This window comes from Talpa europaea (genome assembly GCF_964194135.1).
Source record: "Talpa europaea genome assembly, chromosome: 15".
NCBI lineage: Eukaryota > Metazoa > Chordata > Mammalia > Eulipotyphla > Talpidae > Talpa > Talpa europaea.
The window spans coordinates 9,192,677-9,215,456 of NC_140083.1; the positions used below are offsets into that span (position 1 = coordinate 9,192,677).

General features: G+C 44.7%; 1 protein-coding gene across 1 annotated transcript in view; it reads left to right on the forward strand.

Moving 5' to 3' along the window:
* Positions 1 to 477: 477 nt before the first annotated feature.
* BPIFC (BPI fold containing family C) overlaps positions 478 to 22,780 on the forward strand; it is a gene marked incomplete at its 3' end in the record, with an annotated part of 34,486 nt that continues 12,183 nt past the window's right edge. The window contains exons 1-10 of the mRNA XM_084255340.1: positions 478 to 553; positions 7,428 to 7,551; positions 9,575 to 9,695; positions 13,154 to 13,282; positions 14,423 to 14,578; positions 14,705 to 14,768; positions 16,801 to 16,861; positions 19,997 to 20,088; positions 21,049 to 21,225; positions 22,288 to 22,341. Coding sequence (XP_084111466.1) covers positions 7,428 to 7,551; positions 9,575 to 9,695; positions 13,154 to 13,282; positions 14,423 to 14,578; positions 14,705 to 14,768; positions 16,801 to 16,861; positions 19,997 to 20,088; positions 21,049 to 21,225; positions 22,288 to 22,341 — 978 coding nt within the window. The 5' untranslated portion in view covers positions 478 to 553. The remainder of the gene's footprint in view (positions 554 to 7,427; positions 7,552 to 9,574; positions 9,696 to 13,153; positions 13,283 to 14,422; positions 14,579 to 14,704; positions 14,769 to 16,800; positions 16,862 to 19,996; positions 20,089 to 21,048; positions 21,226 to 22,287; positions 22,342 to 22,780) is intronic.

A 22,780-nucleotide genomic window follows, 5' to 3' on the forward strand; every position in this document is an offset into this window, starting at 1 on the left:
CATTATCAAGACTCATGTTTTTTGAACTGAATCTGATCCACCAGCATTGTCCAAACAGCATTGTGGGCAGCCCTGGAGCCTTTCACTGCAGGTACTCTGACCAGGAAAAACCGGCTTTTGATCTCAGAGAGGAAAATGCTTCCTCTTCCAATTCAAGCCTTTGACACCTTTTTTCAATACATTGGAAATCTTGACTTAATCATTTTCGTAAAGTACCCATAACGCTCACCTCTTTCTCTGTCTCTTTCTCTGTGTGTGTCTGTGTGTCTGTGTCTGTCTCTGTGTGTTTTGAGGGAGGTAATTATTGCATAGATAGCATTGTCTACTCATCTAGGTAGACACTGTAGTGTTTCATTCATGCCATTGAGTAATTGAAGTGAAGCAACTATGCATCATATTTTGAAAGAGGCATTTAAAAAAAATCCACCACTAGATGATTCAGACTTAATTATCTTTGCGGCAGCTGAGTTCAAGGCTCAAGTGGAGAGCACATCGACTTCAAAGGCAGAGAGAAGAAGGTGCTCCCCAGCTTTGGACACTTCCTCTGCTTGAGGTAAGAATCATGACAACTCGTGGTCTCTGCCAGCGCACTGTCTCCCAACGGGGATTACCCTCTCACTGGAGAAGCCCCAGATCTGGTAGGACACCCTGAATAGTCAGCTGCCCTGATCCTGAGTTATTATGGTCTGTCTGGGTTTTTCTGAATCTACTCTTTTGTTATGCTTGCCTACCTGGAGGCTTCTTAGACAAGAGGATTGTTTAGTGAAGACTGTGAATGATTCTAAGGTGAGTTGGTTTGGATGACAAGGTTAGTTTTGTGCCACCTAGCCTTGCTAAGAGGATCACTCAATGCTTACTTAATTTTACCTCCATTTCAGTGGGGGAATCCAGTCTTCAGCTGGAAACTCTAAGCTGTCTTTCAATCGGTATGGCTAGGATTAAGAAGCAGCCCTGATCTCTATACTTTGGAACCAGCTCTTAAACCACTTGAGTGACCTAGATACTGCCAGAGTGAATGATCTGCCCACTCACCTGCATTGTTAAGCATGTCCGTGTTAACCAGGGAGTACTGAGAGGAAAGCCTTGCCATGAATCTTCAAGATCATCTTGGTTAGAAACCTTGCTATAAAATCAGATGTATGAGCTGAATCCCTTGAAATTGTCTCCATTTCTGCCCATATTGTATGCCTGTTGGTTTAGACTTCTTACATACATTCTCTCTTTGACCATTATGTTGAAATATCCCTACCGTCTAAGCATCTTTAAACCAACTGAATTTAATTTTTCAATCTCTGCTTCTACAAGGAAGGCTATGTTTCATTCACTCATCACTCTGATCATTTTTTCCGGAGTCTGTCTAATCTCTCCTACTCAAGCAGGCTTAGTGAGTCAATATGTGAATTTCAGAACTTTTTTTCACTTGTACTAGTGGAGGCCTATTTCTCACAGGCAAGGGCCATTTACTTCACAAGTGTTCTTCTGTCTATATATCGGTATGGGAATGTAATGAGTTCTGAGACATAGCATCTTAGAAAGAAGCAATTCCTCAGAAGCAACAAAATAGGTAACTTGCTGACAAAGTTCAATGCCTCTTGTATCCCTTTTTTTAAGAGGCGACTCACCCTGCCCTTACTTGTTGGCCAAATTACTTAACCTTTTAGGAGTCATCTCCTTGCTTGACAAGGTTCCTTTCCTCCCCTGCTCATAAATTACCATCCTCACAAACAATTCAACTGAAAGTTACATGCAATCCATACCTTTATAGCCCAGTAATTTCATTCACTCATAAAAATTTCTAGAGGAAAACCTGCTTTTTTTTATGTGCAATTTAGAGTTCCTGGATATCCATGAAAGTATACCACATGAGAAACTTCCTTTAACTAAGAAGGAAAAACAGGTTTTTACTGCTGGAAGGGAATTTAAAATTCTGTTTGTGCCCAAGGACATACAAAGGGATTTTTCACTTTGATGCTTAAAAATTTCCAGTGGCTTAATGAAATTTTTCCACATAGAAAATAGTATCAAGCTATCCTGACTTACAATTCCTACTTACAGTTTACAAGATGAAAATGAAATAATCTAGCACTAATCAAGTCATTTACATGGAAAAAAGAAATTTATAAATGCTAGAATTAGGAGCCAGAAGAAATAGAGGTTTGAGTCGTAGGTGTGTGGTTTACAGTGTCACCTGTGGCAAGTCATTGAGACTGTAAGCCTGTGTATGTGTGTGTCCAATAGTGTAAAAAAGGACATAGAATAATAGTCCTATGTCCTATTATCCTAGTATACATAGGGTACAGCCCGAAGAATTGTGTGTTTCACAAATGATAAATAATACTCATCATTTTAGTCATTATTTCATTAGCAAGTAACATCACTCCTTTGATTTACTGTGCTTTTTCTCTGGAGAAACAGAGAGCTACTTAGATGCTAGCTTGGATTTCTGGATTTTTTTCAACATTTCTAGAGCCTTTCTTAGCCAACCAGAATCTTTGATCAGCTGGTAAATATTTATTGAGGTCCAGCCATTTACCAAGCCGAGAGATAAATTCTGGCTTGGTTTGCATAGAGTCTAATGGCCTTCCCTTCTTTCCCATTACTTTCCACGGCTTTGAAATGTTTTCTTCTTCCAAAACAGCCCTCTTATGTCTGCGTCAGGATGAGCCATCCTTTTACAATTCTTGGCCCACGATGATATTCGCAGGACTGTTCATCAGGATGATCTCACCACTTGTTAAAATGTGGAAACACTTCCACACCAGTTGATCCATAGTCACTAACTTGAGCTCTGGGAGTATCACCCTCATTTCCATAGGCCTGCCCACCTCTGCCTACCTCCGGGACAATAAAAGGATCAAGAAGGCCTGGCACAGATGGTAACTGGGCCTAGCTCCTGCATCTATTCTAACCGAGTAGAAGGAGCTTTTAATATCACCTGGTCTCCCAGAATGTGGAGGACTTCACACTCCCTTCTCCACGCCTCCCTTGTCCTCTAACCCTCAGAGCACTCATTGCCTGGCCAGGGTGCCTCTTCTCCTGCCTCAACCCCTTCCCTTGTGCTCTCATTCTTCTGTGCTTCCCTTAGGGTTGTCTGGGCCCTGACCATGCCAGCCACCCCTCCCTAGCCCTGCCCCCAACACTGCTGCCCAGGCTCTTTCTATTGGTTGTTTTATGTAATCCAGACTAACTCACAGGAATGAAACATCACACTGGATGCATAAGGCCATGAGCTATTAAATATTGAAATGTCCCAGTATTCAAGAGTAAATAGTCATTAATCTACCCCCAATGCCCTGAACCCCCCTTATGTCCCCATGAGCCTGGCCTCCCCACCCGTGCTCTAAGACTAGGGTCAGCATTTGCTCTGATGAGTATATTCATTCAAGTAGGTGATAAATTTTGTCAATCATCTCTACAAAGAACTATAATATAAAGACTTAAGTGAGAGCTAGTCCATCATGGATGAATTCACTAATTCATTCTGCCAGGACCCATCATCAGGTCTCGCCTGCCTAGCACTTGCATTCTGGTAGAGGAGACAGACCATAAGCAAGGAAATAAGCTTACACACAGGAATGAATATATTTTTTGACTGAGAGTTCATAAAGGAATGAGGTTTGCTTAGAGAAGTCAGAAATGGCTTCAGAAGGCTGTTTAAGATAAACATGAAGGGGCCTCCCCTGATGGCACAGGTGGTTGAGTGCACCGCTGTGAAGCTGTCCACAGCCTCTGCAGTGCAGGTTTGATCCCGGCCAGCTGGCGAGAATCCCACATGGTGCAGCAGACCTCTCCTGTCTCACCTGCTGCTCCCCTAGCAGTGTATTTCAGTCAGTCAGCCAGTTCTGCTCCCCACTCTGTCTCTGGTGAATCCTCTCACCCTCTCGCACATCTGGCCTGTACCCTGGTTGTTTTATGCATTAATAAATAAATCTTAAAAAAAAAAAGATAGACATTAAGGGAGAGGGGGCTGGAAAGAATAAACATAAGTGACATGGACCTATAGGATGCACAGTTGCATCTTCATGTGTTTCTGCCGGCCTCAGTAAAGGGAGACAGCATGAGCAAAAGCCTTGGGCAAGATTCATGGTACACAGAAAGCTCAGTTTTTCTGGACAATGGCCACAGAGGAAGCCCCTGAAGCTTAGACTGAGCCAGACTCTTCTGGGACCTAAAGGTAGATGTATGTACTACAGAGACCCTAACTCTCAACCTCCTGGCTCCCCAGAAAGATTACCTTCATGGGCAGTCACGAATCCGAGTGCAGGCCCACTGTAGAAGCTGGGCAGCTTACACACTCAGCAAAATGCTGCCCAAGGGTGAGTGGGGCAGAGCAGCCATTGCTCCTCACTACACTGTGAGCTTTGCCTAGAAGACTCTCCCCTGGCTTCACGCTGTGCTGGAAGACTGGTGTGTCTCCAGAGGGCACCTTTGCCCATTTCACACAAAAGCCCAAGAGAGGCTACCAGCAGCCCTGCGTGGACACTCCCTCCTCTGCTGACTGCTCTGCTCTTTCAGAAGTTATCTGGAACAGCCTTTGTCGGTATCATCCTGTTGCCACCTCTGTAGCCTCACCTATAAACCCACATAATCCCCTTTATCAAGCCTCTTGTTTATTTTGGCCAAAGAGTACACACACACACACACACACACACACACACACACCTCTTCTTACAATGACCCTTTCCAGCAGTCTATTTGTGAAATTCTAGCCCCTCTTCAATCCTTCCTGGCCTCACCTAGACTGGCCCCTCCCGCTCTCTAAATGCATGGCTCCCATAACTTCCTCTTCCTTGACACCCCCACAAATGCTTCTCTGATTTGTTTCATATCTGTTTGATAACTCAGTGGGCACCTCTTGCCTGTGGGTCTTTGGCATGTGTGAATGCAGCTACAAGAGCACACCCAGATTATAAACTGCCAGAACTGGAAGCAAGGCCCATGAATGTGTTACTCACTGGGCTGTCACTAAGAGAAGCCCATGTCACTCTTGCTTCTGGTATCTGTCCTTCATTCATCAAGGAAATAGAGTGACATTGATCCACTGAGTCTGTAACAGGGTGGTCCCCAGGAAAGGGGGAGTTTCCCTGCCCCACCCAAGGGAGGGTGGAGCTGAGCAGGAAGAGGAGAAGCAGAAGAAGAGACTGAGGAAGGAAGCAGGATGGAGCCAGGAGACCTGGAGGAGGCGCATGGAGCCTAGAGACACGTAAAGAAACTGTGCTTGTCTTTTGGTCGTGGACTGGGTGACACAGATGTGGATGAGACCCGTGGGGAGGTGACAATGGCAGCTTTTATCTTGATGTTGATTTTGCTCTTTTCCTTCCGGGCTTGTCCGGTTGTTTGTGACCCTTTTCTGTGGGTCCCCACTGGAAGATGCTTTAGACTTGTAGCAGGCTTTGGGGCCTTGTTCTGGGCCGATCCCATGTGGATGGAGTTTTACCCACGAGGGGACGGGTAACTTTGGGTGCTTCATTTAGAAACTAGACTCTTTGCCTTACCTGTATTGTTTCCTAGTTTTATTAAAGTTCCTTCCCATTAAAGTCTCATGTGTTTTGTGTTGATGCGGCGGATGGCAGAACCCATTTAGAATAGGCAGGTTTGCGGGGTGTGGGCTGCCCCTCTCCCTGTCCTATAACAAGTCCATTGATTCAACAGATATACACTGAACATTTCCTATACACCAGGAAGATGTGGTCCCTCTCCTTGGAGAGATTTATTAAGATGTCTGTGTGTGTGTTTACTATGCCTCGGACATTGTACTAGGCTCAGGAGGTATAGGAGCTAGACATAATCCTGGTGATAGTGGGGCAAAGACCATCCCAGTACAGAATGGCACATTACTAAGATCAAGGATGACTGGCGTGTTGTGGGAACTCGAAAGGCACACCTGGCCCATGTCCAGTCTCAAGGAAGGGACTTTAATCCCGTCATTCAATCCATCATTCAGTATTGACCCATTTCCGTAGTGTGTGCAGCCACTGTTCAAGGTGCTAAAGCAAGGAAGTGTGTGAGGGAAGGAGGTCAATGAGAAGCAGAGGTGTGGAGGCAGGCAGGGCCGTGTAGCTGGAGGAAGGGCTCTTTGGCTTTTACCCTAAGTAAGATGTGGAACCACCTGAGGGCTTTCAGCTGGTGGGGCTTACATGAATGACATGATCTGAACTTCATTTTAAAAGACCCCCTCTAGCTGTGATGTGGCAAATAGCCAGAGGCGGGACAGGAACAGAGACCAGTCAGAAGGCTCCTGCAAACCCCAGTGGTGGTGGTGAGCCTGCGGCAGAGGCGGTGAGCCTGTCTGCACGCTCACCATGTGTGGCATGGCTTCAGTGCCACATAAGAAAAGCTAAATAAGGGACCAGGAAAAAGACTAATTATACTAAAGTAAAAATCAAAATCAATAAGCAACTATAAACCAGAGACACACTATGGGGAGGGAGAAGGGAGTAGGATCAAAACAAGGGGGATGAGAATTGTACGGGGACTATAACCAAAATGAAAATGCATACATTGTGCAAAAATGAAAAATGATGTAAAAAATACACTAAATAAATAAATAAATAAAAAGAATGGTAGTGTGGAGAAGCACTCAGGACAGGATGAAGAGACCCATGGATTTTCACAGAGGGATTTTCACAGAGGTGTCTGGAACTGGCCCTGGGGGTACATGACCCAGAAGTAGGGAGGAAGTGGGTAGGAGAATAAGGAAAAAAGAGAGATAATGTGTACACGCATGCGTGTTTACATCAGGATGGTTCAACATAAAGCCCTTAATCATGGGAAAACTGGCCAATCGAGGAAAAGCAAATAGCTCAGCATGGCCAGCTTAGAACACTGCCCTTTGGACAGGAGAGGAGGGACAGGGGCTAGAATAACGTCTGGGGCCAGTTCTGAAATCCTTGATTGCCGTGCTAAGAGCCTAAGCCCCATCCTTTGGGCAAAAGGGAATCACCAGGGGATTTTTAAGCTGATGGGTAATTGCCTCATACCCTGGAGGCCATCTTTCTAAACTGCTGAGTCTAAAACAGTCAAGAATCCCCCTCCCCACCCCCTCCCCACCGCGGTACTGGCCCTCAGGCCTATTCCCATCTTTATGTTTACTGCAAAGCTTTTTTATTTTGTCAAGTTGCATTATTCTGTGTTGTGTTTTAACTCTGTGTGTGTGTGTGTGTGTGATTTCCCCCATTAGTCTGTGGAAAGCAGAGGTCCAGGGCTACACTTAGGTCATGTTTGTATCCTCAACAGCTGGAATACATTTTGGTATGTTCAATGAGTGACTGATTGATATATGCATGCATGCAGGCATGGATGGATGGATGGAGGGAGGGAGGGAGGGAGTTCTGGAAGTTAGCAATGAAAATGAGAAAACCTAGAAATCCTGCATGGAGTCGATAAGAAAGTCATTTAATGAAACTGTACACTTTGGTTGATTGCAGATGCGTACAAGGACAGTCCAGGTGCTCTGGGGATGTTTCCTCCTGTGGAATCTCTGCATCTCAGCCTCTCAGACCATTTACCCTGGAATCAAGGCAAGGGCTACTCAGCGGGCTCTGGACTATGGTGAGTAGAGGCAAGTACTTTCAAAAGCCAGGCTGTAGCCTCCCCCACCCCCACCCACCAGGTGGAATCTGTGACCTAAACCCAGAAGCTCATACTAGTTCTGTCATGACTTAGACAAGTGCTTCTGTGCACAGAATCTGCTAAGATGGCCAGAAAGAATCTGTTGCCTAATCACCCTAATGAGAAACATTGCCAAGCAGTCATAGATTTTCTCTCTCTCTCTCTCTCTCCCCCACCGCCCCCCCATATAAAGATGATGCCTCTGTCTGGTGTGATATGAGGATCAGAGAGGCTCATCTGTGATGGTGCAGAAGGCCGCCTTGAGGTCAGAGCCGTTGGCATCTACGACAGCCAGGCTCTTCTGTCTGTGCTTCAGGAGCCCGGGTTACTTCAATTCCGTAACACCCCTAGGAAGATCATTTTACAGAGGTGGAATTTGAGTCTCGAGGGGCTGAGCTAAATGTCCCCACTCACATGCCAGAAGGGGACCAAGGCAAGATATCAACTCAGGTCTGCTCTGCCAGATCTCAAAACCTGTATGCCCTCTCCTCCCTCCCCATTCCCCCAAGCACTGGACAATGGCTCTCTCTAGCTGTGGGCTCTGGGCAAACTAATGAATCTCTCTGAGCTTCAGCTGCCTCCTAGGTGAAATAGGGATTGTAATACCAGTGGTTTGCCCTGAGAATGTATAGAGAATATATTGAGACAGGTGCTCAATACAAATTATTATTATTATTTTTTATTTCATCAAGTATTTATGCCCTACATCTTTCCAGGAAAAAATTTAATGTACCTCTTACTGGTAGCATCTATAAGATATTATTAAAATGGAAATAATAATAGCAGTAGCTACCCATTGGATTATTATAGGAAGTGCATGCATGAACACATATAAAGCACTTGGAACAGGTGTGGCAACAGCAAATTTCCAACAAATACTGGCTGCTGTTACTTCCGCACATATCAACAGTACTTCCAAGGTTACTACTGTCCCCAGATTAAGGTAAGGGAGAGATTTTTGGTAATGTGCAGTCACAGACTAGTAAGTGACCATGTTGGGATTCAAAGCTCAGCTTCGAATGGTGCCTTTGGTTCCAGCTTTACACTCTGTCCTGACATCCCCACTTATAGCATGAATCGCAGCATTACGCAAGATAAGAACTGCTCTTCTCCATCTTTAACAAGATTGGGATATATGGAAATGAGCTTAAGCTGCAAAGTAAAGGGCAAAAGGCAGCATCTCCTTCTACTGAAGGTTAAAATTAAAAGATCATTTTCATTACTGTGTAAATTCCGCTCTCGAGCTCTTTAATGCAAAAGGAAGGGGGCTTCTATCTCCAATAGCACAGAGAAACGTGCTGTGCAGTACCTTCATATAAAGATGGGTTTAATCCAGAATTAAACAAAATGGGGTCACTAGCCTTTTGGGAGTGCTGGAGTCCTTTAAGAAAATGACGAAAATGGGCCCCACTCCCATGAAAAAGATGATACACACACGCACACACACACACAACTCAGTCTTTTATTAAAATGTCAAGAGTTTCCAGCAGGCCATGGGGCCTCCAGCCAAAATTTCCTGAGTTTACAGATCATGGGAAAGGGGCCTGTGGAATACCTTTCTGGGACCAACTAGAAGGCATGGAGCCAGATTGCCCAGTTCTTACTTGTGTGATATAGGCAAAAAATTAACCCTCTATGAAACTTGGTTTCTCCTCTGTAAAATGTAAATAATGAGACATTTTGTACTTTTCCTATCCCACTGTCATGGGAGCGTTCTCGAGCCCTGGCCACATAAGGAAACCCTCTTATGCAAACTCTCTCTGGGGACCTGGGCAAGTCCCTTAGCTTTTCAGGGGACCCATCTTTCCATCGGTAAAGCAGGAGCAATGATCTGCATCTGATAGGGCTGCTCTTTTCTAAGCGTCTAAGAGCATGCCTTCCTAAATTTCACTCTGGCGGCTAAAGATTCACATTGCTATCGTATCTGTTACTATTAGTAACACTTCCTTTGGTTGCTTCGCAGGCGTGCAAGTTGGAATGGAAATGATCGAGCAAATGGTGAAAGAAAAAGACATCCCAGATTTAGAAGGTTCTGAATCCCTTGAATTTCTGAAGGTTGACTATGTGAACTACAACTTTTCAAAGTAAGTAAAAAGAGGGCCTCCCCTGTTGGTGCAGTGGTTGAGCGCTGGGTTGCGAGGCTGCCTGCAGCCTCTTCAATCCCTGGCCACCAGTGAGGGTCCCACAAAAAAAAAAAAAAAAAAAAAAAAACCCACAACAACAAAGTAAGTAAAAGAGAAGAGCAGCTTTTTTTCGCCACAAAATTAATCTTTAAAACCTCAGGCATGGTTGAGGGTGCCCTTCCTAGGCATGGTCGTCTGCTCTAACACCAGGACCCAGAAGGGAGGCTCTCTGACCTTCGGTGGGAGGCTTAGCAGATGCTCGAGCCAAGAGGAAGAGACAGAGTTGACATTTGAGTCAGCACACCTGGGCCCAAGTCTTATCTCCACTGTACAAGGGTCGCGGGCACCTGGCGTGTCTGCTTGGAGGCTCGACATGCTCACCTGCTTCCTAAAGTGAGAATTCTAACTCGGTGCTCATGTCAGCTGTGGCCCCTGTGCCCTTTGAATTCAAAATGAAATTCTTGTCCTTTTGTACCCATTGCTGCCCCTGCCCACATAAGCCTAGATATGGAATTCACCCTCAACTCAAGACTTATCTTATTTCAGTCAACTGTAGTCCAGCCTTCAGGCGTCCCAGGACTGGGGCACAGGGCCCGGGGCCTTCTGTCCTTGTGTTATCTGGACCACCCTTTTCTGGAGCAATGAGTTTCTCCCCCTGCAAGCAGTTTCACCCATTCCTAACTACCAAAGAATTCCCCCTTGTACTCTAAATGCATTTCAAAACAATTTCTAATCAATAAATTTCTCCTCCCACAAGGATTTCTGGTGGCAGTTATAATCCCTTCCACCATCAAAATCACTGAACAGTGAAATTCAGATGTTGTGACAAATGTGAAGATACTTTTATGAAATTGAATTCTCTGTGATTCACAATTTGCCCCAATGTTTTATCAATCCAGCAATAATTCCCTGCTATCCCAGCCCTTTGGAGCAATAAATACCCTGCTCTCCAGGATAATATTCTATGAACTAAGTCCCATAAAACTAAGAGGTTTTTTTTTTGGGGGGGGGTTGGGAAGGAAACCTGGGGACAGTTCCTGGCAGAGGGCACTAGTCTGTAACAGAGTCAGTCACAGAGCAAGAATTTATTGAATACCTACTATGTGTTGAGACATTGTTCTAGGCATAGTAGATACTCCAATGAATGATATTCCAATGAATGTTAAGGCCAGGTATGTCCTGTTTCTTATAGTCTAAAAGTTTACTTTTGTTTAATTCATCCATTTATTTGTTTTCTCTATACACCACTTATGAGTGAAGTAATAGCATCTGTCTTTCTCCTGACTTATTTCACTGAGTACCCACTAGATCTATCCATATTGTTGCAAATAGCACATTTTCATCTTTTTTATAGCTGAGTAGTATTCCATTGTGTATATATGCCACGGCTTCTTTATCCATTCATCTCTCCATGGGCATGTAGGTTGTTTCCAGCTCTTGGCTATTATAAATAATGCTGCAACAGAGGCTCTTATCCCATGGCTGCCTACCTGTGTCTATGCAGGTGTTTCTTTCACAAATCTTTTCCTTTCAAAAGCAACAGCAACTCTTTCTCCTTTTCTTAATAAACCTGTCCTTTTAGAAATGTAAAAAGTAACTAGAACTGTGATAAACAAAGGGAGTACATATATCTTCAATTTTTTATTTACTATTTTTTGTTGCTGCAGTTGTATTTTTTTCAGGTAAATACCAAGAAGTAGGATGACTGAATCATATGGAATTTCTACTTTTAATTTTTTGAGGAATCTCCAACTGCTTTCCATGATGGCTGCACTAATTTACCTTCCCACCAATCATGTACACATCTTTTATCCCATTTACTCGCCAATATTGTGGCTTCTTTTCCTTTGGATAATAGTGTTCTCACAGGTGTAAGGTGATCACTTGTTGTGGTTTCAATATGCATTTTCCTAATAAGAGATAAGCTACATCTTGTCAGGTGTGTCTTTTCTGCGTGTCTTCTTTGGAGAAGTGTCTATTCAAGTGTTCTGCCCATCTCTTGATCATGTTCTTTTTTGTTGTTACTATTGAGTTTTATGATTTCCTTATATATTTTGGATATTAATCCTTTGTCGGATATATGATGTTTAAATACCTTCTCCCAATAGTGTGTGTTTTTGTCTCGATGCAAGTTTCTCTGTGCAGAAGCTTTTTAATGAAACATTTCTTATCAATACCACATCTATGTTTTAGACTCTTCCTAACCCTAGTTTAAAAATGCCTTTCTCCTGTACCACAGTTAGGCACAAATGACCTCATTTTGTCCTCCTTTTGAGGAATACTTTCTTGGAGTGATTGATTGAAAGAGGTTATGCGCTTTCCCTAAGATTGTCCAGCTAGCACAATACTTAACTCCAAGTTGAGTATGCTTTGCGCAGTATGTGACATAACAGGAGGCTAGTGGTTATAAACATAGTCTGAAGACAGATTGGGAAAACCTCCAGGTCTGGTTCTCCTTCTTTATATGACTCTCACTGAGTTTCTTATCTTCTCTCTAGATGGCAAATTGCAAAAAACAGCAACAGCCTCATAGGATTATTGAGAGGGTTAAAATGAGCTATTGCATGTAAGGTCTTGTCACACAGTGTCTGGCTGGTAATAATCCCTCAATGTTCGTAACAATAATATATTACTATATGCATGGGGCATCTTCCTATACAGATTTCATGTAAGCTACTGCCTCTTAGTTACCTATTTGATGGTTCAGAAAATCCTAGGAAATGCTAACACTAACATAAGTTTCTCAACTAGGGAACATACTGTCCACAAAGAGGGCTTTTGGAAACAAGAAGGCCCACTGGGTTGTTGCAATGATAGAGGACCACCTCTCATTGGTACATCCACCAAATGACCTGTGATGTATGTAATAGTCTTCTGCAAAAACAGTTGTCCCATCTGAGATACTAATACCTCCCCCTCACTGAGAAACACTGGAACTGCTGAAGGAAAAAAATAATAAGGACAATATGGGATCTCTTTCTGTCTTTAAAAAAAAAGTTAAAAAAAAGTAGATTATTTGAAAATCTGCTTCTAAACTTGTTCATTTCCCCCCTTGAGGACGAGAGGGTAGACTTGACCCAAGGGCTCCCTGGCAGGGGCTGGAGGGGAAGTAGAAGGCAGTGCCCAGAGGCAGCAACACTGCAGACCTGAGGTTCCTTCCTCAGTAGAAAATGGGGAGGGGGGGTGTTGGGGGGAATTGTATGGGGACTATTACCAAGATGAAAGTGCATACATTGTGCAACAATGAAAAATTATGTAAAAAATATATATAATAAAATTTTAAAAATGCAAAAAAAAAAAAAAAACTCACAGCTGCCCGTCATCTGCTGGGTGTTGTACAACAGCATCTCCTATCTTTTCTTACTCATTCGACATGTGCTGGAAGAATTGCACTAACTCCCCTGTTTCTTGTTTTGCAGCATAAAAATCAGTGTCTTTTCATTTCCAAATACTTCGTTAGCCTTTGTGCCTGGCGTGGGGATCAAGGCGCTGACCAACCACGGTACTGCCAACATCAGCACAGACTGGGAAGTCAGGTCTCCCCTTTTGTAAGTGTCCCATGGAAAAGTCTGCTGCAGCTCTGGGGGCAGATGCAACAAAATTGAAAGTGTATAGTTTTGCTGATGTTTTTAATGTTAGGCTTCTTTCCCTCTATCATTAACAGTATTTCTTAAGAGCACTTTTTCCAGCAGAGATTTAAATCAGGAAATCTCTGTTGGGGGAGGTAGAGTTAGGGTCGGATGGGGAGGGCGGGGGCTGAAAGCATCCCTTTCCTTAAGATATGGCAACTGATCAAAATGTCGTTTAAGATTTCCTAAGTGCTAGAAATCCCTGACCGTGAGAGAGAAGTGCTCGGCGTGTTAGTCTCCAGGTCGCTGTGTGCTCTCGAACCCATTATTCAACACACTCCCCATCTGTAGGGACAGCTGGCAGGAAAGGGAGCCTCACATGAGGTCGAACAGTGGGAGTCCAACTAAGTCCAACCCCCGCCCCCCATCAAAAGGTCTTTGCACCTCACATAGAAAAGAGGACTCAAACTCAAGATCACTTACAGACAGACCAACCACCATGTGCAAGTCAGTGTCCTGGTGTAATATTTAGTCAGCTTTCTTAGGTGCCCCATATAACACGTTCATTCGGCCATTACAACAGCTGTTTATTGAGTGCCTACTGTGTCTGTTTGTAAAGGGTGGTTTATTCCCATCTCAAGAATTCCAGTCCTGTAGACTGTGGAGGATTAACACATTCCCCCATAAGTAACGTAGACTCAAGTATTCATTCATTACTTTGCTGACTCATCACCCATGTAGTGTCAACGTAGAGATGAATAACCGTAGTCCACTGTCTCAAAGACTTCCCAGGCTACATCGAAATGTCACTTCTGCCTCTGTGCCCCCCTAAATCCTCAACCCCCATGTTGTCTCTCGAAACAACCCAGGGCAGGGCAGGGCACTGAGCATGAGATGATCACAAAGTTCCTAAAGTTGTCACCATTCACGGATTTACTGCTTTTATGGTCAGTAAATATTCAGCACCCACTGCGCCCCTCTTGTTGTAGGAACCAGAGATGAACATGACACCTTTCCTTTACTCCTGGAGTTTAGAGCCCATTGGTAATCAGAGAAACAAGACACATCTCCACACTGCCCAGACTTGGGTCACTAACTTTGTACTTTTTCTCTCAACAGTCAAGACTCAGGGGGAGCTGATCTATTTCTCTCTGGGGTATACTTCACTGGTATCGTGATCTTGGCCAGAAATGACTTTGGCCACCCAATCCTGAAGCTCCAAGACTGCTACGCCCAAGTGAGCCATGCCCACGTCTCCTTTTCTGGGGAGCTCAGGTGAGTGAGAGTCCTCTGGGGGCAGTGGCCCATCTGGGGCTGGATCCCCAGGTGGTCTCTAGGGGAGGTTTGTACCAGCAGATTATGGTCCCCAACTAAGCCCTTCGTCTTTCCTTTTTCCCAAAGCATCCTGTATAATTCCTTTGCTGAGCCCATGGAAAAACCCATTTTAAAGAATTTAAATGAAATGGTAAGTCTTTCGAGGTTACACAACTGTGATAAAAACCCATCAGTTTTTATCAGTTCTGCTGTCCTGTAATTAATTCTTAGTCAAAAAAACCTTTATGGAGCACCTACTGTGTGCTTGGTGCCATACTAGGCATTTTCACACATATTATCCTTTGCAACTTAGTAACACTTTCTCAAGTGCCTTCTGTGTATCAGATACTGTGATGGGGCTGGAGATGACCAAATAGCACCCCCCCACACACACATGCTTGCCTCCACAATCAAGTAGAGTTTGTTTATTAGCACTAGGCTAGGGCTTGCTGGGATATGTAAAAGGAATTAATATATAAGCTTTATTAGGTCAGTGAAATATGACTTAACTTTAATATGTACTTATATGATCCTTAGATTGAACTGAGAAATAGAAAAATTCAATAAATGGAGTCTGGAAGTGTCCTGGGAGATATTCTTTGGAGGATACAGGACTTGAACTGGGTCTTAAAGTATAAGTAGGGCTTGGACAGGTAAGGAATGGGGGAGAAGAAAGGATATTTCCACTAGTAGGGGCAGTATCAATGGCGAGGACTTCCAAAGCTCCAAGTATCTCAATTCCAGAAACCCCTGTTGGTGGAGGGAGAACAATCAGAATTGCTCTTTCCGATCCTGACACACCTTCCCTGGGACCATATTTTGGGGCAGACAATGAAAGAGTGAAGAGGACTGGAAGGAAGGGAGACTCCTTTCTGGAAGGTAGGGCAAGAGCAGTGTCTGGCTCTCCATCTCCCTCCTGCCAGTCAGGAACGTCGGTGGGGAAATCAGCGCTCAGAACACTAAGCAACTTGTCTAACGAGATCAGCCCACTGGTCGGGGTTCCCTAAAGTTCACAGTCTTTCTCCACCTGACCAGACAACTGAGTGTGGATATTCAAGAGAGACTGGGAAACCCTGCAGGGAGTCACCTTCAGGCACCCCACACACCTTCAACTCTCTGCTTGAAATGAAATGTGGTATTTTGGCCTCTGTCCAGAAACCAAAGGTTAAGTCTGCCTGGAGTTTACTCCTGGCTCAGAGTCCCAAATTTTTTTGCCTCTATGCGCCCCTCAGTGCCACTGGAAACAGAAGTGAATGTTCACCCTCACAGCTTTCTAGCTGTCAGACCGGATTTCAAATCCTAGCAATGTAGCTCCTGGCAACTCGCCTTGCCTTGCTAAGTCTCAGTCTTCCCATTTGTAAACCGGAAACAGGAGTGCCTACCTCGGGGGCAGTAAGGATGGCATGGGGTTAAAATAACTGCAGCTGGTATTTACTGAATGCTTACAACCAGCTGGGCTATTTTACATGGAATACCCTTCCTCTCACCACAATCTGAGGAGTACATGCATCTTGCACCCCCATGTTGCAAAGGAAGACAGAGAACACAAGTAACTCGCCAAGGAATTCAGCCCCAGGCTGCCTCCCAAGCCTCTGTTAGGAACCACCCGTGGAGCACTTAGCCCAGGTGGGCACACAGCAGGCCCACAGATGGAGCTCTTCCCCTCCCTGAAGATGCACTTGAATATCATTCAAGACTGAACCCCAAAAGGGCTTCTGAGCTGCATTGATGTCTCGTGGAATGGGCTCTCAAACCAGCCCAGCAGGAAAGGAGAGGGCCCAGCTGTGACCACTCCCAGCTGGCACTGCTGCTGGCAGAGGGAGGAGGCGGCAGCACCCTGCAGTCAGGAGGCTCAGCAGATTCCTCAGGTGTGACAGCTCTCGCACGGATGGGGCACCTGTCCTGTCGTGCCACAGAGAGGAAAGCCAGGGGCTCACTCTTTATGGCACCAACCGGGTGTCGTCCCAGTGGCTCTGGCATTTAGCAGCACTCAGGGACATGCCACCCATTCGACATAACCCAGGGCCTTTGGGCAGCAACCAATTGATGGGACAGTCTTGATGACCAAAAGGAGAACAGCTTCTAACCAGAGGCCTTTGTTGACAGGGTCTCCACCCACAAGTGGATGTTTCCAGTATCATATGATGACTTGCGTTTTTTTCTTAATTCCTTTTTATGACCAGCTCTGTCCCATCATCACAAATGAGGTGGAAGCTCTGAAAACCAATCTCAGCATGCTGGAAGGTGAGTCTGGCACCATCTCTCCTGGATGGTTGGCATCCCACCTTCAAACCCTGGCACGCTCCAAGTTGCTTTTCAAGGCAGGCTATAGCTCTGCTCCTCCACCTGCATCTTGCTCCATACGCAGGAACCATAAGAAGGTGTGTGGGAGGACAGGGCCTGTGCAGGGCAGATCTCTGCTGCTGCTCCACTGCTCACTGCAGGAGGGTGACTCCAGGAACACGATGCAAACCAGAGTTAATCTCTCTGAAACTTTCATTCCAGCTCTGGCACTGAATGCATCCTCTTCAGGATGATGAATGCCAACCTTGATCTGGGTTATTCCCCGCTGGTTCTCACCAGTGTCTCCTCCGCTGTCTTCAGGTTCAAGTCCAAATGGATTATCCTGCCCTTCATGCTCTGGCTCCTACTGACCTCTCTCAGCTTTGTCTTTGCTCCCCCAATCAAAGCACTTCTCTGGCCTTTGCTCATGCTGTCCTTTCTGCCCACAGAAGCTTTATCTTCCATCCATCCATTTAGTGAGTATTTATTCCATACCTATTTCTTTGCCAATGGTGTGCTAAGGGTCCTGAGAGATACAGCCCCTTCCATTCCCTACCCCCGGGTCATCCCCTTTCCTGGTCTCTTCTCTTTATCTTATAAGACTCAGCTCAAGGGCCTCCCTGGTGGCGCAGCGGTTGAGCGCTGGGTTGCAAAGCTGCCCGCGGCCTCTGCGGCGCCGGTTCGATCCCCGGCTGCTCCCCGGCTACCAGAGGAGGATCCCACATGGTGCGCAGACCTCTCCTGCCACCCGCTGCTCCCCTCAGCAGTGTGCTTCGGTCCTTCTGCCTGCTCTGCTCCCCACTCTGGCCCTGGTGAATTCTCTCACCCTCCCGCGCCTCTGACTGTACCCAGTGCATGTATAAACAAAACAAACAAACAAACAAACATAATAAATAAATAAATAAAAACATGCCTCTATTAAAAAAAAAAAAAAGTGTTAAAAGACTCAGCTCAAGTAAATCTCTCCCAAGAAAGCTTACCCAACAGCCTGTACCCCAAAGTTTGGCTCCTCTGTGCTCACATGATATTTTTGGATGTATCTCTCTGCATCCCATCCATTCATTCACTGATGGTATACTTATGCCTGTAATAGGTTGGGCACTGTTCTTAGTGCTGGGGATGCAGCAGGAAGCCTAAGGGACAGAAGTCCCTGCCCTTGTAAGACTAGTGGGAAGAGACAGACAGCAAGCAAGATTAAAAAGTAAAATCTATGGCATCCTGGTGATAAGTGGCAAGAAGAAAAATAAAGCAGGGAAGGAGGTGGGGAGAAGTTTCCAGTTAAACCCCCCTAAGCAGGTGACCTTAAGTGGCCTTAGAGTAAGAACCCTAAGGAAATAGGGGTTCATGGGGAGTGAGCCTCTCCTTGGTCTGCATTCCAGGTGAAGGAAACCATAGGCTCCAAGGCCCCAGAACAAAAGCATGCCTGGTGTGTTGGGGGAACTGTGAGGAAGGCACACCCCGAGAGCAGAGGGAATGGGGGAGAGAGTAGCAGATGAGGTCAGAGGGGAGGAAGGCACTGGTTAGGTCTTCAGGGTGTGCAGGTCACTGTGAAGGCAGGTACTTAGCCTGAGATGGAAACCTTTAGAGAGTGCTGGGCAAGGTTCACGTGCTCTGACTTATGTTTTAAGCAGGTGCCTCCGGCTTCTGTCTGTTCGTACTAGACAGGAATGCACAAATACCATATGAATTCACGCCTACGTTAAACATAAAAAAGCAAAGCAGATGAACAAACAAAAGAAAGCAAAAGCCAACTCGTAGATTCTGACAACAGAATGTTGGTTACCAGAAGGGAAGGGGGTGGTGCGAGGCAGGCGAAGTGAGTAAAGGGGGCTGTGGTGGGGGTGATGGAAACTAGGCCGGTGGGGATCACAATGTAGTATGTGCAGATGTCAGCACCCTGCACCCTGCACTCAGCACCCCTCACCTTGTGCCCCTGCACATACGCCTGACTCAACCCGAAATCCCTGCTTCCTGAGAACCCACCTGCCTCCCCCTGTCCACTGGCCTGCTTTGCTCTGAAAGTGATAACACAAAAAGTGACTTGAATTGGTAGCACTGTCCCTGAGCATTCCCTTGGCCTCTCCAATTTAGAGAATTCTCTCAACATTTCCTTTTTGAAAAATAGTTCTAGTTGCAACAGAATCCATAGTCCTTGTAAAAAGTGAAGTCCTAGTTCCATGGGAATTCCAGGGTGGTTTCTCCCTCATTTGCAGAGTATCAAGAAAAGAAATTGGCAAAACTCAACAAAAATAACCCGTAGGGTATGAAAAATAGAGTGGCCACAACAGGGGAGAGGTGGAGGGTGAGTGATAGTGTGTGGGCCTGGAGCACTAGTGGGGGTGAGTGAGGACGTGTGCTCATGTTGAGATGTAAAGTTGAGCCCCAGTATTACATAGCCATGCAAACAATTGGCAAATCAATAAAACTTGAGGGAGTAAAACTTGAAAGTCTTCGCTCATTATATCAACATGGCATATGTGTATTAAAATTCATAAGTGACTTTTGTTTGTCTAACTTTCTTTTTAAAATAAGAAGTATATATGCATTGGATATGAGTGTATCAAAGGATATACACCCCAATTTTTTTTAAGATTTATTTATTTTTGTACAAGAACCGGGGTACAGGCCAGATGTGCGGGAGGGTGAGAGGATTCACCAGAGACAGAGCGGGGAACAGAATAGGTAGACTGATGAAATACACTGCTGAAAGGAGCAGCGGGCATGAGAGGAGAGGTCTGCAGCGCCATGTGGGATTCTTGCCGGCCGGCTAGGATCGAACCCACACTGCAGAGGCTGCAGACAGCCTCACAGTGTGGCGCTCAACTACCTGCACCACCAGGGTGGCCCTACACCCAAATTTTAATTGATTTTAAAATTTAATATTTCTCCCAGCATGATGTGATTAAGAAGCATGCTCACTTCTTTTAACTTACCTACTTTTCCTGGGTTTTGAAAAGTGAGCATGTATTGCTTAAGAAATAGAGTAATTGTTATTTTAAACAAGAGAGATGTAAAAAGTATACTGTTCTTGGACATTGGTCATGTTACACTGAGCCTTTAGTGATTATAAATTTTCTTCTTTTCTTTGTGATTTAGTTTTAACCAAGATTGATGACTATACTGTGCTGGATTATTCCCTAATCAGTTCTCCAGAAATTACTGAGAATCACATTGACCTGAATTTGAAGGTAACTTCATCCTGTTCAGAGTCTTCACTCTGGTTATCAGAAGCCAGGATTCAGGAACAAGTATTATGTGCAGGAGGAAATCTTAACTACATGCTCTTCCAATAATTTAATTTCCTTTCAAGCGATCACCTCACGTGTGTGCTGTTTCAAAGGATTGAATATCCTCTTGATTGGGAAATGATCATTTGGACTGCACAGTATGCATCTGCCTTCTTCAGCTAAAATATCATGAGATCTCTGTCTCTAGGCATAGGTTTGAGGCTAAGACCATGAGATAGCAGTAGATTCCCCTTATTGAGACTTCCATTCCTAACTCTTAGGTTAGTCCATTAACTGAAGGCTGCTGACCTCTGTCAGGGTCATTAGCACATGAAAATGGGATTTGCAAAATCTGGAAAAATCAACGATGTCTAATTTTGCCCCAGAGCTAACATTATTTTTTAAAATGCATATTGGCTTATATTTCAGTCACTCAGAGTCATTCAAATCAGTTAAATGTCACACAAGACACCATTTCATAATAACACCTTATAGAATGAGAATAGCATTAGGACTACCGCAATAACTGCTGTAAACCCTTTAAAGTCCTGGGCCCTCTGCATCTTTCTGTGGCCCCAGATGCTCAACACTCCCCAATTTTAAAGGTCAAGGGTGTGGCATCACTGCAAGGCACCTTGGGAGCAGTTCAGAACCATCCCCTCCAGTAAAATGTACCTGACTTCCTTTCTCTGAGAAAAGGACCGACAAGGGACTTCTCACCATATAGATACCACCAGATACGCTCAGGAGTCAGCACAACTTTGAAATATGTTCACTAGTCAAGGAGTGAGAGAGCCTCATTTTTAAATCCCTACTGAGTTTCTAGAATTTTTCTTATTCTGACTAGAGCAGGCCCACCGCCCTTGGTTCTGCACATTTGAGTCTCCACTGAGACATCGGTCTTTCTCTGTTTCCCCACAGGGCGTTTTCTACCCACTGGAGAACCTCGCAGACCCCCCCTTCTCACCAGCTCCCTTCGAGCTCCCCAATCGCAGTGACTCCATGCTCTACTTTGGAATCTCCGAGTATTTCCTGAAATCTGCCTCCTTCGCTCATTTTGCCGCTGGGGCTTTCAATGTTACTCTGTCCACCGAGGAGGTGAGCAGAGCTCAGGGTTGGTGATACCCACATTTCATTGCTTTATGAGAGTCTCACTATGGGGGTTCTATGTCATGTTTCTACTCCCGTGCCTTTTAGATTACACCCCTAGCAGGACAGTGAATGAGCCCTGTAAGAATGTTGGGGAGCTACATTTCCAGTTCTGCTCATTTCTCTTCCCTAAAATTCAGCCACAGCTCTCGACTGATCTTAGATCATGCCAGATCCCCTTCCACCACCTATTACCTCTGACCTTGGGAATCTGCAATTTGTTTAACTTCCCTGGGGAGAAAAGTAATAGTTCCATATTCATAGGGTTGATATGGGTACTAACGAGGTTTAAATACATATATAGCATTCAGACCAATGCTTGGCACAGCATAGTAAGTCTCTGTAAGTGTTGCCTATTAATCATCACTGTTATTATTCTTTGTATTATGCCAACATAGATTTCTCCTGTTGGTGTTTGCAACTGACTTCTCTTCAGTGACCACTAATAGTACAGATACTCATTGATTCCTTTGCCTATGCCCCTCCCTCTTATAATGAGAACACTCTCCAGCCAACCAACCAGCAACTTTTATTTACATATCCCATATGAATCTTTTCATCTAGGCCTTAATTATACAAGTAGTTATGAATCAAAAATGTTCAAAATGTTAAGTGTGACCAGTTGTGATGTAGTGCTAAGAACCAGATATATTTAGCTTCTGACTTGAAAACCATTCATCTGTGAAGAGAAATTACTTAATTTCTCTTATGTCTCAGTAATCTCTGAAAATGAGGCAGTAGCACAAGACTCATTGGCAATGACTGTAGAACGATTCACACAGCGTCCCCAAGATCAAAAGGTCACTCACATTCCTGTGTGACCTTGGGCCTTTACTTCTCTGGGCTTCAGATTTCCTGTGGTTGAATTATAAAAATAATAGGTTGTTTCTAACACTAAGCCATTTTTTTGGTGCAAGATAATTCATAAAAATTATAAAGAATGAGAGATTTACCCTGAAAAGACAAACCAGCTGAAAACTCGACAGTAACATGAAGACCTTAATTTTCCAGATTTCTAAGCATTTGGTTCAGAATTCTCAAGGTGTTGGCAACCTTCTCTCCAGGGTGAGTATTTGGGCTTTGATTCCTTTGAGTTTGGTTTCAGTGCAATTATTTCTGGGAGACTCATGGGTTCTTTTGTTCCTTTTTAGTCCAGATCTGAGTCCAACTTCCTATTCTCAAAATAGTTTAATAAAATATCCACAATGGGCCTCCCTGGTAGTGCAAGGAGTTAAGCCTCAGCACTACTGAGCTATTGGCAGCCACTGCAGCATGAGTTCGATCCCCAGCCAGGGAGCTAACCCCGATGGCGCAGCAGACCTCTCATGTTTCACACACCTCTCCTGTCTCACACACTGCTCCCCTCAGCAGTGTATTTCAGTAAACCTACCTGTTCTGCTCCCCACTCTGTCTCTGGTGAATCCTCTCACCCTCCCTCCACCTGTGGCCTGCACCCCAGCTCTTATATGCATAAATAAATAAAATTAATCTTTAAAAAGAATAA